This window comes from Macrobrachium rosenbergii, chromosome 15, assembly GCF_040412425.1.
Source record: "Macrobrachium rosenbergii isolate ZJJX-2024 chromosome 15, ASM4041242v1, whole genome shotgun sequence".
Lineage (NCBI taxonomy): Eukaryota > Metazoa > Arthropoda > Malacostraca > Decapoda > Palaemonidae > Macrobrachium > Macrobrachium rosenbergii.
The window spans coordinates 49,426,245-49,440,265 of record NC_089755.1 but is presented as its reverse complement, the minus strand read 5'-3'; the positions used below and the strand labels follow the sequence as shown (position 1 = coordinate 49,440,265).

General features: G+C 36.6%; 1 protein-coding gene across 2 annotated transcripts in view; it reads left to right on the top strand.

Annotated features, from left to right (window-relative positions):
- The first annotated feature begins 3,343 nt into the window (after nt 1–3,343).
- Nucleotides 3,344–14,021, top strand: part of LOC136846664 (1-acylglycerol-3-phosphate O-acyltransferase Pnpla3-like) — a 78,627-nt gene continuing 67,949 nt past the window's right edge. Inside the window, exon 1 of one of the 2 annotated variants that reach the window (XM_067117660.1) lies at nt 3,344–3,627. In XM_067117660.1, coding sequence (XP_066973761.1) covers nt 3,468–3,627 — 160 coding nt within the window. In that variant the 5' untranslated portion in view covers nt 3,344–3,467. The remainder of the gene's footprint in view (nt 3,628–14,021) is intronic. The other variant, XM_067117662.1, reaches the window with a different exon arrangement.

Genomic DNA, 14,021 nt, shown 5'->3' with positions numbered 1-14,021 from the left:
CTTTCTACGTATTCTAGCACGCGCTTCACTGTTAGCAAATTATTTTCTGTACCATACGTGTTCAATACTTTCCATACTGCGTCACTATCAGGTCTGACCTTAAGCTTTCTTCCAAGTCCGTGTATACAACTTACAACTTTGCTATTATGCAACTTCTAAAGCAGCCATTTAATAACGAACAGTCCACAGAGCTCCCTAAACCCACATTCTCCTTCCCCAACAGAAACTACTGAGGCTGGCGGGCTGCAAATTGGTATGGTGATCATCCACCCTCCAGCCATCAAACGTACCAAATTGCAGCCCTCTAGCCTCGGTAGTTTTTATTTTATTTAAGGTTATGTGTGAGGCCATGACACATAAACCCAGGGTTCGAGAATATTGGTTATAAGGTCACGTCCCAGAGTTTGTAGATACGCGGCTGCCACGAGTGATAGCATGAAGATTAAGTGATTAGTAAAGCAAATCAGATCAAATGAGTGGCTTGTTTTATTATTTACTGGATATTTGCAATTAGAAATAGCAAACTGTCGTAAAGTTCGATGTGAAATTATAAATTATATGTCACTGTAGACTCTAAAGAATCTTTTTTATCTAGAAAACTAAGCTTTTATGAGTCTTTAATTCTCCTCCAGAACTTTTGATATTCATTTGATTCGTCATTTTATATATATTTTATTTGATGTATCCATTTCTGTAGTATCCCCAGGCTCAGAGGGTGGCCATAAATATTCTTTTCTCTTTTAAAATTCTTCCATTTTTTTTCTTTAGAATCTCTAAAGGCTCTTGTTTTAGTTAAGTCAAATTGACATGGAAAGATCATTGAGTTTCAGCTTGAGGCATTAACTAAAATTCCCAATTTGGACGTAGGATTTCATCAGACTTCCATATACGGGGTATCCCCAGGTTCAGAAGGTGCCCCTAAATATTCTTTTATCTTTTAAACGTCTTCCATTCCTTCTTTAGAATCTTTTGAGACAATCGTAGTAATGAAGTCAAATTGACATCGAAAGTTCACCAAATCATATTTTGTGGCATTAACTAAAATTCCCAATTTGGTCTGTAGGATTTCGTCAGACTTCCACACGATTTCTTACGACACCCAGAGTCAATTCCCCGATAACCATTTTCTGTTCAGAAACATCACGTGATGTCTGAACAAGATAATACACTTTGTAAAGCTTATCGATTCGGTGTCGCATGAATGGAAGATGCATCAGGCATTTGACTCTCTTTGCCTCTTATCTGGGCTTTCTTTGTGTCTTATCTGGCTCCGTATGGAACATTTCCATTAAATATTGGCAGGCCGGAGAGGCAGGGGCGGGGGGGGGGGGGCTCCACAGCCGCCCTTTGCGTTGACGACAAGAAGGCTATACGTTCCACCCAAAATTTTGTGTTGGCTCCTGTTTTTTTCTTTTGATCAAAGTCTTTCTTAAAACGGGTATCGGTTAAAGACCCGCCCCCCTTTTTTTTTTAAATCAAAGGCAACTTCTTCAAATTAATTCATAACTTCACATATCAGGCTGTTACAGCAATATCCAATTATTTATCCAGTTATTTGTAACAGTTAAGTTTCTTTCCTTACCCCTTCAGTATGAGAGAGAGAACGTTTTTTACAAGAATTCCCATTCCTTACCCCTTCCGTGTGTATTGTGCGGTTTCGTGAGAGAGAGAGAGAGAGAGAGAGAGGGGGGAGAGAGATACCAGAATTTTCATGGGTTTACTGAAACCCAAGTAATGTCTATTATTGTTCAGTCAGCGGATTCCGGGTGTCCGCATGATGAAATCATTCCTACGTCGAAACTTAGAAATGATTTCGTCATTTCTAAGTTTCGACTAGAATTCAAAGCTTGTAACTTCACGCACAAACAATTTTTAATGCTTATTCTATTTATCTCCTTCTTGTTGATGTCCGAAAATGTAATACATTAACTGACAAGAGATTTGAGGTAGGATGTAAAACTTCCTGTACGTAGACAACCAGTAAATATAATCTACTTTTCTACTCATCGCCCAACTTCAGAGTTCCGTAGGCTTCGTGTCTCTGTGTTCCCAGGCGCGTGACCATTTTCTTTGTTTCAGAATCAAATTTTTATTTTTGAGCCGATTAAAAGCTGTCTAGCTCTTTGTCATTGATTCGTCAGTATCGTTTCTTTGTATGTAAGCGTCTTTGATTTATATATTCGTGATTATAAAAGTGGTTTTAATTTTTTTTCATTTTACCGAATTTTATGCTGATTATGCAGCACTTAGTAGTGTGAGTTCATGTTAATTATTATATATGCAATAAAGGATATGATTAATTGCCTTGTGTGTGTGTGTGCTGGAGAGAGAGAGAGAGAGAGAGAGAGAGAGAGAGAGAGAGAGTAAATCAGATATTATTTTTTATGTCAGTGCCAAGCAGAAAGACTCCCTTGTTATTAAGCCTTCATAAAGCTTTAATTTGAAAACGAACAGCGTGGCTGATAATCGCATACCATGACGTTTCACTTTACTTTCTTTGGTTCAGGTCACGTGGATGTTCACAAACTACTTTTTCTTGATTAGCCGAAATGTTCGGAACTGATTAAAAAAAAAAAAAATATGATAGCAGAGTCTGTTCTTTTAGTTGTGTAATGAATTCATAGTTTTATTGTTACACGTTTTACATGATAACCAGTAACGCCCCCTCTTAATCAACAGGTGTTCATACGTAAAATTATATCGTTCAATATTTTATTGGGCAAAAACAGTCGCTGGTTATTTTGTCGTTGCATCGATTTTCGTCTGCTGAACTTGCAGCGAAATATTTCGCTGTCCTGTTTATCGATAGGAAATAAAATCTAAAATGAATGGCTAAAAGCGACTAAAAATAACAATGTAGAATTTACACCATCTCGTTCGTTTGCTAACAAAAAGACATTTAAATAAAAATGAGGAAGGAAACAGCTATGAAGTACGTATCCTGGAAACACAAAGTATGCAAAAGATGTTTGGCGCGGAGGAACGAATTTGGTAAACAAAGTTGATAGCACGCTGCCTTCTCCGCAGATATTTCAAGGTCAATGTCGCGGTTTTTCTAAAGGCACAAATTATTTCCAGGCTGCAACTGTGCTGTAATGTGTATGACTGGTTATCTGCAAAATCTGCGAGTGTTTCTATAACTTATAAACTAACAAAGGCCGTTTTTACAATAATCCGAATTGAAGTAACGGATTAATTCTGAAAGAAGCGGCATTCATAGCGTCTCTTCCAATCAGAGTAGTTCTCGTTAAACGTCACTGTGTGTTGCCCAATGGGTGGAGCGGGAGAATATGACGTCACAGTCTTGGCTTAGTCAGCTGTCTCGCCAAAACAAACCTGTGCTGTCAGTAAGCGTTTGAGCGCCTCTGCGAAAGGACGTGGGTTCCACAAGTCTCTAGTTTTACCGCTGCGGTGCTCTTCACTTTTGAATCTGTTCTTGTCATAGTACACGAAGAAACATAACTAAGATGAACTTTTCTTTTGCGGGATGCGGGTTTTTAGGAATCTACCACGTAGGCGTAGCTGCCTGTTTGAAGAAATACGCCCCTAATCTGTTAGTGAACAAGATTTCGGGGGCATCTGCAGGCGCATTAGCAGCAGTTTGTTTACTATGCGATTCTCCCTTGGGTAAGTACTTACGTGGTTAATCTCATTGTGCAAATTGTCTCTTATTTTCTACACCAAAGTTTTCAGTCTATAAAATTAAACAGAAGTGTGAAATATAGCATATGAGAGGAACGAAACATTATTCAAAGTGGACAAGTTACGCGTTTGAAATGTGTGGATATATGCCGCGTGTATCGCAACAGTGGGCAGTTACATAATGGGGAGTTGTTGACTTGTCCAAATAACGGTTCAGTTACTTAGTTTCATTTTGGCGCTCTGCCTGATGACAACAGGTAGTACGAGATTTTTTTTTTTTTATCTTGCCATTGTTGTTTATATATTGTAATGTAATGATATGTTCATTATTAAATTTGAAGACTACGTTAAACAGCAGTGCGCATGTACCAGTATATTCCATAGCTATTTAGTTATCAACTGGTTGTCGGCCAATTATTTATTTTATATTTATGGATTTTACTCTTGTTGTAGGCGTGTTCATTGATTTGTACTGTAGTGCAATGTCAGATCCTAGACTGCTACAAAGTGATTCCAGTGTCGCTGACATATTCCATAATTATCAGCGCATTTTTAGAATGTTAGAAAATAGACTAGATGCAGGTTATTTAAAATGAGGCGGTGCTGGAACTAAGAAATTTAGTTTAGGCATATTGTGCTAAATATGCGTGAATTTCGGGGTGCATATTATTAGTTCATAAGGCTCCAAGGTTATTGAGATGTGAAGTGTTGATGACTGTGTGATGTTATCACCGTTCTTTTCCAAACATTTGGGAAAAATTGCATTATTTAAGAGATCCTTAATTTCTTAGTGCCGGGTTTTAATTCATCTGTAGTGTTTTTTTTTATTACTGTATACGTTAATTACCTGAAGGCTTGCGACATCTGATATTCGTGTTTCTTTCACTGCGAGGAAAGTTAGGAAAGATTATATCTTTCAGTAGCTTGCTTATTAGATTCCTATATTTATGCTTACACCTGAGAATTAATATTATTTATGTATAGCTTAGTGTATGTGTTATTACAGCTTTCAGATTCCTTATTGAAATTACTTTCAATTTACACCACATTTTACAAAGCAGTAGCATACGTACAATCAGTCAGCCATTATTCCAAAATTGTCGAATACATGGAGACCTTGATTTATTCTTTTCACATAGCAGATTTGAACATCTCATTGTACGCGAAGTAGAACCGTTGGAAGGAACGCTGCACACATATATATTTTTATTATAATTTTGTATTATATATTTTATTATAAATTTATATTATATATATTTTATTATAAATTTATATATATATATTTTTATTATAAATTTCTTTTATATATATTACTGTATATATATTGTGTATGCATATATTATATATTGTGTATGTATGTATATGATAATTTGTTAGTTCTAGGCAGTCAAGTTCATGTTTCGTCACTTAGGGAAAATAGTGATCAGTTATTGAGCCTATTACAGGCTTTGGATTAGATGAAAGCGGGGTAGCCCGGGGGCAAGTACTTATAGTTCCCCACGTGTATTTAATCATAAATACAAAGTTCGTTTGTCCGATTGATAAAAAGAAGGTGATCTAAACAGTAGTAAAATACCCAGTATGAAGCTTTTATCCCTCGAACTTGAGCCTCTTGACTTGTATGCACTTTGTGTGATCAGTATCCCGCATTATTTTGTATTAAGGTCTTAAAATCAATGTTGTAAGTGTTATAGGAGGAACTAGGCCTTTGTAGCAAATAACAACCTTAACAAAAAATAGGGGCAATCATGATACTTCAGAGCTCCTGTGGGTCACAGGGATCACTGAACGAAAGTTTGTTTTCTTCTCAAAACGTGAGACTAAAACGAATCGTGCCATCGTGCAGGCGTCCCCTTTTTTTTTGTGTGTTTTGTTTTTTTTTAGTTGAACCATTGTATTTGATTTCTTGACAGACGTTGGTGTTGATTTTTTTTTCAATGTCTGTATGCTCATTGCCTGCAATTTTTTTTTTAGACCACTGAAGGAACAAAAGGCTGAATTGGCGTAAGGCCAGGTTTATCCACAGCAAACAAACAAATGCCTGTCGCTGTTGTTTAAAGTTAAACCCTTCGTCTTAAACCTTTGCTCATGTAATGGCCACTTTGCAGCAAGGCGCCTCCAGAGTGATGTAAGAGGAGTACGTAAATGGTTTGGCCACCGTTTACTTTTATTCGCTTGTTGGTGAGGAAGTGTTTGGTAAACATTGTTCCCTGGCGTTGGATACCCAGTTACAAATCGTGAGGTTTAAGCTGGCGATTTAAAACGCGCTACTCCCATTTAGATTATACGGCAGTCAAACCAGTCACTTCCTAGTGCATAAGTCCAAGGAGAGTTATTTGATAGCGTGTTAGATAATACCGTGTTTATTAGTTCTTCGTTGGAGGGGTAGGTAGAGCTCTAGGCTAGCACACTGTTGGCCCAGCGTTCGATTCTCCTACCGGGCAATAAAGAATTAGAGGAATTTATTTCTGGTGATAGAAATGCATTTCACGTCATAATGTGGTTCGGATTCCACAATAAGTTGTAGGTCCCTTTGCTAGGCAACCTGTTGGTTCTTAGCCAGATAAATCTAATCCTTCGGGCCAGCCCTAGGAGAGCTGTTAATCAGCTCAGTGGTTAAACTAAGATATACTTTTTTTTCACCGCAAAACTGTAGGAAAAGTAAGAGTCGATACTAATTGTCATATTTTGGAATTCTCTCAGCGTCAGTATTCCCATTTTTTTGTGCGAGGGGAAACTGTTTCATGTGGCGCGGTCTTCGGTCATAGCTTTAATAGAAATTCGACATACAAGCAAAAGGCAGCAGGATCTAAACAAAAATTTGTCAGTGTTGGTCGTTATTTGGTTACCAGTTAATGATAATTTTTTTCACGTCTGTTTTATTTGTGTTTGTTTATTCGTGTCACTTGTTGATTACAATTTCTAATTCTGTGTCTTGTTATTTTCGATGTCTTCTCAGAGATTTGCAGCTTTGAATAAACCAGAATGCGTAGATTTTACAAGTTACGTTTTATAACATATTCTACATTTTATCTGTAAATGTCTGTGATGGATAAAAATCAAATGAGACTGCCACTGGCTTTAATAAAAGACAAAACAAGGCAGTTGCCCGTGTGTAGTTTTGGTCCATCCTTTTGTATTGTAATTTACATTGCAAGAATTGAAGCTTTTTTTTTTTTTTTTTTGCTTTAATGTCTTATACGTGTAACAGGTCGTTAAAATTAATGTCTATTAAACAGGAAAAGTTCTGTAACAGGTCGTTAAAATTAATGCCCATTAAGCAGGAAAAGTTCTGTAACAGGTTGTTAAAATTAATGTCTATTAAACAGGAAAAGTTCTGTGGCAAGTCGTTAAAATCAATGTCTATTAAACAGGGATAGTTCTGTGAAAAGTCGTTAAAATTAATGTCTATTAAACAGGAAAAATTCTGTAATAAGTCGTTAAAATTAATCTGTATTAAACAGGAAAAGTTCTGTAACAAGTTAAAATTAATGTCTATTAAACAGGAAAATTCTCTGATAAGTCGTTAAAATTAATGTCTATTAAACAGGAAAAGTTCTCTAACAAGTCGTTAAAATTAATGTCTATTAAACAGGAAAAACTCTGTGATAAGTGGTTAAAATTAGTGTCTGTTAAACAGGAAAAGTTCTGTAACAGGCTGCTAAAATCAATGTCTGTTAAACAGGAAAAGTTATGTGACAAGTCGTTAAAATTAATGTCTATTAAACAGTAAAGTTCTGTAACAATTTAAAATTAATGTCTGTTAAACCGGAAAAGTTCTGTAGCAAGTTAAAATTTTCTATTTAACAGGAAAAGTTCTGTGATAAGTGGTTAAAATTAATGTCTATTAAACAGGAAAAGTTCTGTAACAGGCTGTTAAAATTAATGTCTATTAAACAGGAAAAGCTCTGTGACAAGTCGTTAAAATTAATGTCTATTAAACAGTAAAGTTCTGTAACAAGTTAAAATAAATGTCTATTAAACAGTAAAGTTCTGTAACAAGTTAAAATTAATGTTCAGTAAACAGGAAAAGTTCTGTAAGAAATTAATAGCCATTAATAAAATTAATGTCTATTAAACAGGAAAAGTTCAGTAGCGAGTCGTTGAGGAAACTGCCTTTTCCGTTCATATTCCTCTTGAGATAAGCACTTTGTGAAGTCGTTGAGGAAATTTATCTTTTCCGTTCATATTTCTGCTGTGATACTCATTCTGTGTCGCACGACCAGCATGGGAACCGGTGTAAGCTTATGCTTCTTTTATTGAGAAGAATTACGAGAAGTTTCCTCCCGAGTTGCACAATAACTCCCGAAGCCCGCGTCATATAACCTTCACCCAGACCATTTCGCTCTGAGGTGGCATCAAATACAAACGAGGAAAAGTGTCAGATTGCAGGACTTTGCATTTGACAGCTATTTTTAGCGCCACACGCGAAGGATTTTAGATTTACTTGAATCTTTTCTTCTTCTTCTTCTTCTTCTTCTTCTTCTTCTTCTTCTTCTTCTTCTTCAACGGAAGGGTAACAGCAGGACTTTATGTTTCGGTCATATTTGTGGCTTTTAATTTTATATTTTAACATTTTTTCTTTGGTGTTCAGGATAATGTTTATCTTTTTTAGATTTATTGTTCTTTAGATAATTTTAGCTATTTAACTATCGTATATCTCATGTAGTTTAGACTTATCTCCCACAAAAACTAGTTTAACCTGTTTTTTTTAGTATTGTTCCTAAGGTCAAGAAAACCATAATCATACCTTCTGCATTTGCGTTGTAGTGGCTGTTGTTGTTGTTTATTTTAGTTACTTTTCTTACTTCGAACATTAAAACGGTAATATATAAGGTAAAAAAAAGTCATAATATATTGTCTAGATTCTTCATACTTCAACAGCCATTGCCCTGGGCATCCAGTCAGCAGCAACACTCGCCCTCGTATTCCAAAAATAGAATTAAGTAATATTTTTGCACCGTCTCTCCTCCCACGACCGCCAGGCCAAACTATTCGCCAAGAAACTGCACAGCCGATGCAGAACTTCGCTCTGCAAGGCTTTGACGGGGGAAGGATCACTCCCCTTTAACGCGAAACTTGTGTCAGACAGCGAGCCCTTGAAAACGTCCCACCTCAGCTTCAAATCCTTCGCCTGAGTGTTCAGGAATTAGGAAGGACGGGGGAGAGAGAGGCGTCAAGACTTCGCCGTTGAGGGGTGAGAAAGAGAGAGAGAGAGAGTGAGTGAGAGAGAAAGAGAGAGACCTAGGTATTTGTTTCCCCTGTTTCGATGTGGATAAATAATTCTTGAGGAGCTCGGATGGATGAGAAATGTGTGGTGGTTGCGCCGCAGTTGGTATGCATATGTTCTGGGGGTCTTTTTGCTTCTTCTTCTTCTTCTTATTCGCTTCGTGTCTGATTTTTCACTTGAGGCTTGTGTGGGTGGGGTCGTTGCACTCAGAACCACGCGTTTTATGCTGGGCATTACAGTGGTTATGGTGTGTGTGTGTGTGTGTGTGTGTGTATATATATATATATATATATATATATATATATATATATATATATATATATATATATATATATATATATATATATATATAATGTATATGTGTGTGTCTCAGTCATTGCTCGCTTGTTCAGCTTTGTTTTTGATAATATAAATTTTTGTAGGATATCAACACAGTCTGCTCTTAGATCCTGTCTAATATTCGTTTTAAAATGCTAGAATGTATTTTAGCATTTTACTCGCAATTAACGGATGAGATGCCTAACAGTCATTGAAGTATGATTTGGTCCTTGTAGCCTGTGGTTTCAAATGCTTATCAATTTTGCACTAGGGTGTAACACATGCTCAAGCCTATTTTTTTTTTCTTACCCAAAGAGAGATTGCTAAATGTGAGTAGGTGCAGTTTAGAGGAGCATGAGACAGAATAAAGGCGCCACTGTTTCAGAAAGTTCAAAGGAGGGGGATAAGTTGAGAAGTTCGTTAGCGCTGGGCAAAATGCTTAGTACAGTTAGAAGGGAAAGAACCCTTGGCTATTGTTGTGGTCTGTCACGCCTTTCAGTTAAATAATGAAATATATGCAAGGGAAATACTGCCATTTGATTGGATGGAAAATGACGTGTTTTAAACAAGCTAGATGAAATGCTGATTTGAATAGTTGATCAGGTTTAATGTTATTGGTTTTAGAGTTCATATTTTGATGCAGTGTGGCTTGATTTCACTGCAGTCATTCACTTGATTCCTAAGCTTAGCCAAGCATTTAAAATTGGGTGTTGCCCAATGCTTTGCAGAAGCCACCTGTGGAATATTCAAGGAATTTCACCTTGGCAGTCCTTCATCCAGTTGGATGGCTAATCTTTGCAAATGTTAGACCTTCGGAAATGTTGAACAATGGAAGATAATCTTGCCCTCATCAATGTTACAATTTACTAATAATATCTTTGGCAGTTACAGAATGGCAGTTTTTTCTTATACAAAGGCTCGGACTTTAATATCCTTGGCAGTTACAGAATGACAGTTTTTTCTTATACAAAGGCGAGTGTTCCGGGGAAGGAAATGCCATGAAAAAACAGTGTCCTTAACCATGTAGGAAACGCAGGGATTGTTTCTTGAAAGTGGAGTGTAAAAATAGTCTGGGAAAACGGAAGAAGGATGAGAATTCTAAAGTTTGGCAGTAGTGGGAAAGAAATAGTCACCTAATCTGCTTATAATATCTTTTTCCCTTTCTAGTTCGTGACTTCGCACTGTGTTCGGGGGTAAAGTTGTAATTAGTTGATGACACTCAAGTTTTGGTAGAATATTGCGAAGAAACGGAAGTGTGTCAGGAACGCCTACGCCAACCGGCCAACTGCGTTCCTGCGAATCAACTATTTTCGTCTCATTTCACTTTCATCTGGGTTGTTTCCCTTTTCATCAATGTTGTTCCCCTTTTCATCACTGTTGTTTCTCTTTTCATCAATGTTGTTCCCCTTTTCATCACTGTTGTTTCTCTTTTCATCAGTGTTGTTCCCCTTTTCATCAATGTTGTTTCTCTTTTCATCAGTGTTTCCCATCTCATCAATGTTTCTCTTTTCATCGGTGTTGTTTCCTTTTCATCAATGTTGTTTCCCTTTTCATCAATGTTGTTCCCCTTTTCATCACTGTTGTTTCTCTTTTCATCAGTGTTGTTCCCCTTTTCATCAATGTTGTTTCTCTTTTCATCAGTGTTGTTTCCTTTTCATCAATGTTGTTTCCCTTTTCATCAATGTTGTTCCCCTTTTCATCATTGTTGTTTCTCTTTTCATCAATGTTGTTCCCCTTTTCATCAATGTTGTTTCTCTTTTCATGAATGTTGTTCCCCTTTTCATCAATGTTGTTTCCCATCTCATCAATGTTTCTCTTTTCATCGGTGTTGTTTCCTTTTCATCAATGTTGTTTCCCTTTTCGTCAATGTTGTTTCCCTTTTCGTCAGTGTTGTTTCTCTTTTCATCAGTGTTGTTCCCCCTTTTCATCAGTGTTGTTCCCCTTTTCATCAATGTTGTTTCTCTTTTCATCAATGTTGTTTCCCTTTTCATCAGTGTTGCCCTCGGCGACAGCATAAATTACAGCCACAGTGACTAATTTATATGTGTGTTTTTCTCCTGCAATTTGAAGCTTGAAATTCAGTGGTTGATTTGAACTTAAGCCACGCGATTATTTTTTTTCCAGTTTTTTATAATTTTCTTGTTTCTTTGTTTAGCTTGACAGTTCATTTTACAGCGTTTTATTCAATAATTTAATCATTTTTGCTCATCAGTCTTTTAATTTTTTGTTTTTTCATTTAATATTTTATTGTCATCTGACGTTTTTGGAGTATTTTGTTTGATTAAAAATTCATTATTTGTATTTTCTTTCTGTTAAAAATGTAGGTATGTTTAATGATACAACCTTTGACTTTATGTTAATTTTAGTATATACTAATTTTAGTATCAGTGCAAAAACAGTGTAATTGTATTTAATGATACATCCGTTGACTTTATATTAATTTTAGTATATACTAATTTTAGTTATCAATACAAAAACATTAAAACTTCTCGCCGAATTCACTTTTCCACCATAATGTCGAATTTCATTCCGTTTTCAAGGACTTCTGTTTTCAGCAAATTCAAAATCCATTTTACATCCCGGGGAAAGACACAACAACACTGTTGATTACCGCGAAAGAGTGGAGGGGGAGCAGCTCCAATTTGTACGGAGTAGAATTTTCTATTTATGTATACGTGGATTTACTCTCCTCGATTACTTTGGAGGAAGATACGGTGGAAACTAATCCTGACATAAACGGCGAATTCTCTCTCTCTCTCTCTCTCTCTCTCTCTCTCTCTCTCTCGTAGGGGAGGGTAGTGCCGTCAGTGCCCCTCATGCGATGCACTGTAGGCATTACTCAAGGTTCTTTGCAGCGTTCCTTCGGCCCCTTTTCATTCCTTTTACTGTTCCTCCGTCCATATTTTCTTTCTTCCATCTTCCTTTTCACCTTCTCCTGACAGTTGTTTCATAGTGCAACTGCGAGGTTTTCCTCCTGTTCCACCTTTTAAACTTTTTCACTGTCAATTGTCCATTTATCTCTGAATGACCTCATAGATCCCAGCGTTTGGCCTTTGGCCTAAATCCCTCTCTCTCTCTCTCTCTCTCTCTCTCTCTCTCTCTCTCTCTCTCTCGTCTTTTCGCTGAAATGAAAATTTCCTCCAAATGGGTGGTGCGTTGAGAGGAAAACCAATATTGCAATTACCTGTCACTTCACAAATTTTGCAACACTGCTCGCCAGCTGATCGGCAGGTTGTCTTATTACATTTAAAATTTGTATTCAAGCTATCGACACCGTTTCATTGTTTTCTTAAGATATCTGTTTCTTTGTGCATCTGTTGAGTATATGAGATTTTTGGAGTTGAAGTTAGTTAAAGAGGTTGCCTTTATTTATTTGTTTTATTTATTTATTTATTTTTTTTTTGCGTCCTTGCCGAAACGGATGTAGCGAGGTTCATGTCATTATGGGGGATTGTACTGCATGTGATCATGAGTTTTGACATCAGGTATTGATGTCGCATGCTTAATTAATTGACTGTCATTACGCGACGTGAAGAAAAAAATTGATGACGCATCTTCTCCTAAGCTTAATGGCAGTTTAATCGGGGAGCCGTGTTTCATATCAAGGACAAGTAATTTTAATATGAATAATTTTTTTTTAGTTGTTGTTGTTGAGAAAAATTTAATATTACATTAACGAATTTTGTATCGTTACAAAATTGTTTTTTTATGTTGGACAAGAAAGTTAATAATCTACGAGTCGTTATTTAGATTAAATGTTTTTCTCGGCTTGATGTGGAAATGGAGTGTTACAAATGTACGTCTTGAAGCAGTGAGTGTGATCTCACTGGTAATCCATGTATTGAGAATAAATTGGGTGAGTAAGGGATATTCAGTGCTGTAGGAATATTCTTTCACATTGGTAGGCAGAGCTGTGAGAGTTTGTAAGAATGTGCGCGTTGTATAGAGCACGTGCCTATAAATGTGTGTGTATATATATATATATATATATATATATATATATATATATATATATATATATATATATATATATAATATATATATAATATCTATGTTTATATTATATATTATATATGTGTGTGTGTTTGTACGTACACTAACTGTTAAGGCTATTAATTAATGAGGTTCTAGACAGTATTAAGAATGGGGCAGATGAAATTTATTTTGTTTCTATGCTTTGAAGACGTTTCATTCTGTTAACAAAACAGCATTTCAAATTTTAGTCATCATTATTTGAAAAATCGTGAGTCTACACACCACTATTTGATACCGTTACAGAATTCGGAATTCATCCGGGCAAGTTTTTAATGAGCATCAAGACTCATAGTAGTGTTGTATAATGTTGTTCTATCGTATGTTTGTCTCCAACAGCGCCTACCTAATCTCATGGAACTAGGCTATGAGCCTAGACCCTTGTAGGGAGCCAGTGCCGTCAGTGCATCTCACGCGGTGCGCTGTAGGCATTACTTAAGGAGTTAAGGTTCTTTGCGGCGTCCCTCAGGCCTCTAGCTGCAACCCCTTTCATTTCCTTATACTGTACCTCCATTCATATTCTCTCTTCCATCTTGCTATCCGCCCTCACCTAAGACTTGTTTCATTGTGCAACTGCGAGGTTTCCCTCCTGTTACACCTTTCAAGCCTCTCTACTCTCAATCTCCCTTTCAACGCTGAATGACCTCGTGGGTCCCAGTGGTTGGCCTTTGGCCTAAATTCTATATTTCATTCCATTCCATGAGCCTAAACGCTGACGTCATCAGAACCCAATGATATTAGTCATCTTAAGCGTGATTTTATGTTCGAGTAACAGATTGATTTATTTAATATATCAAGT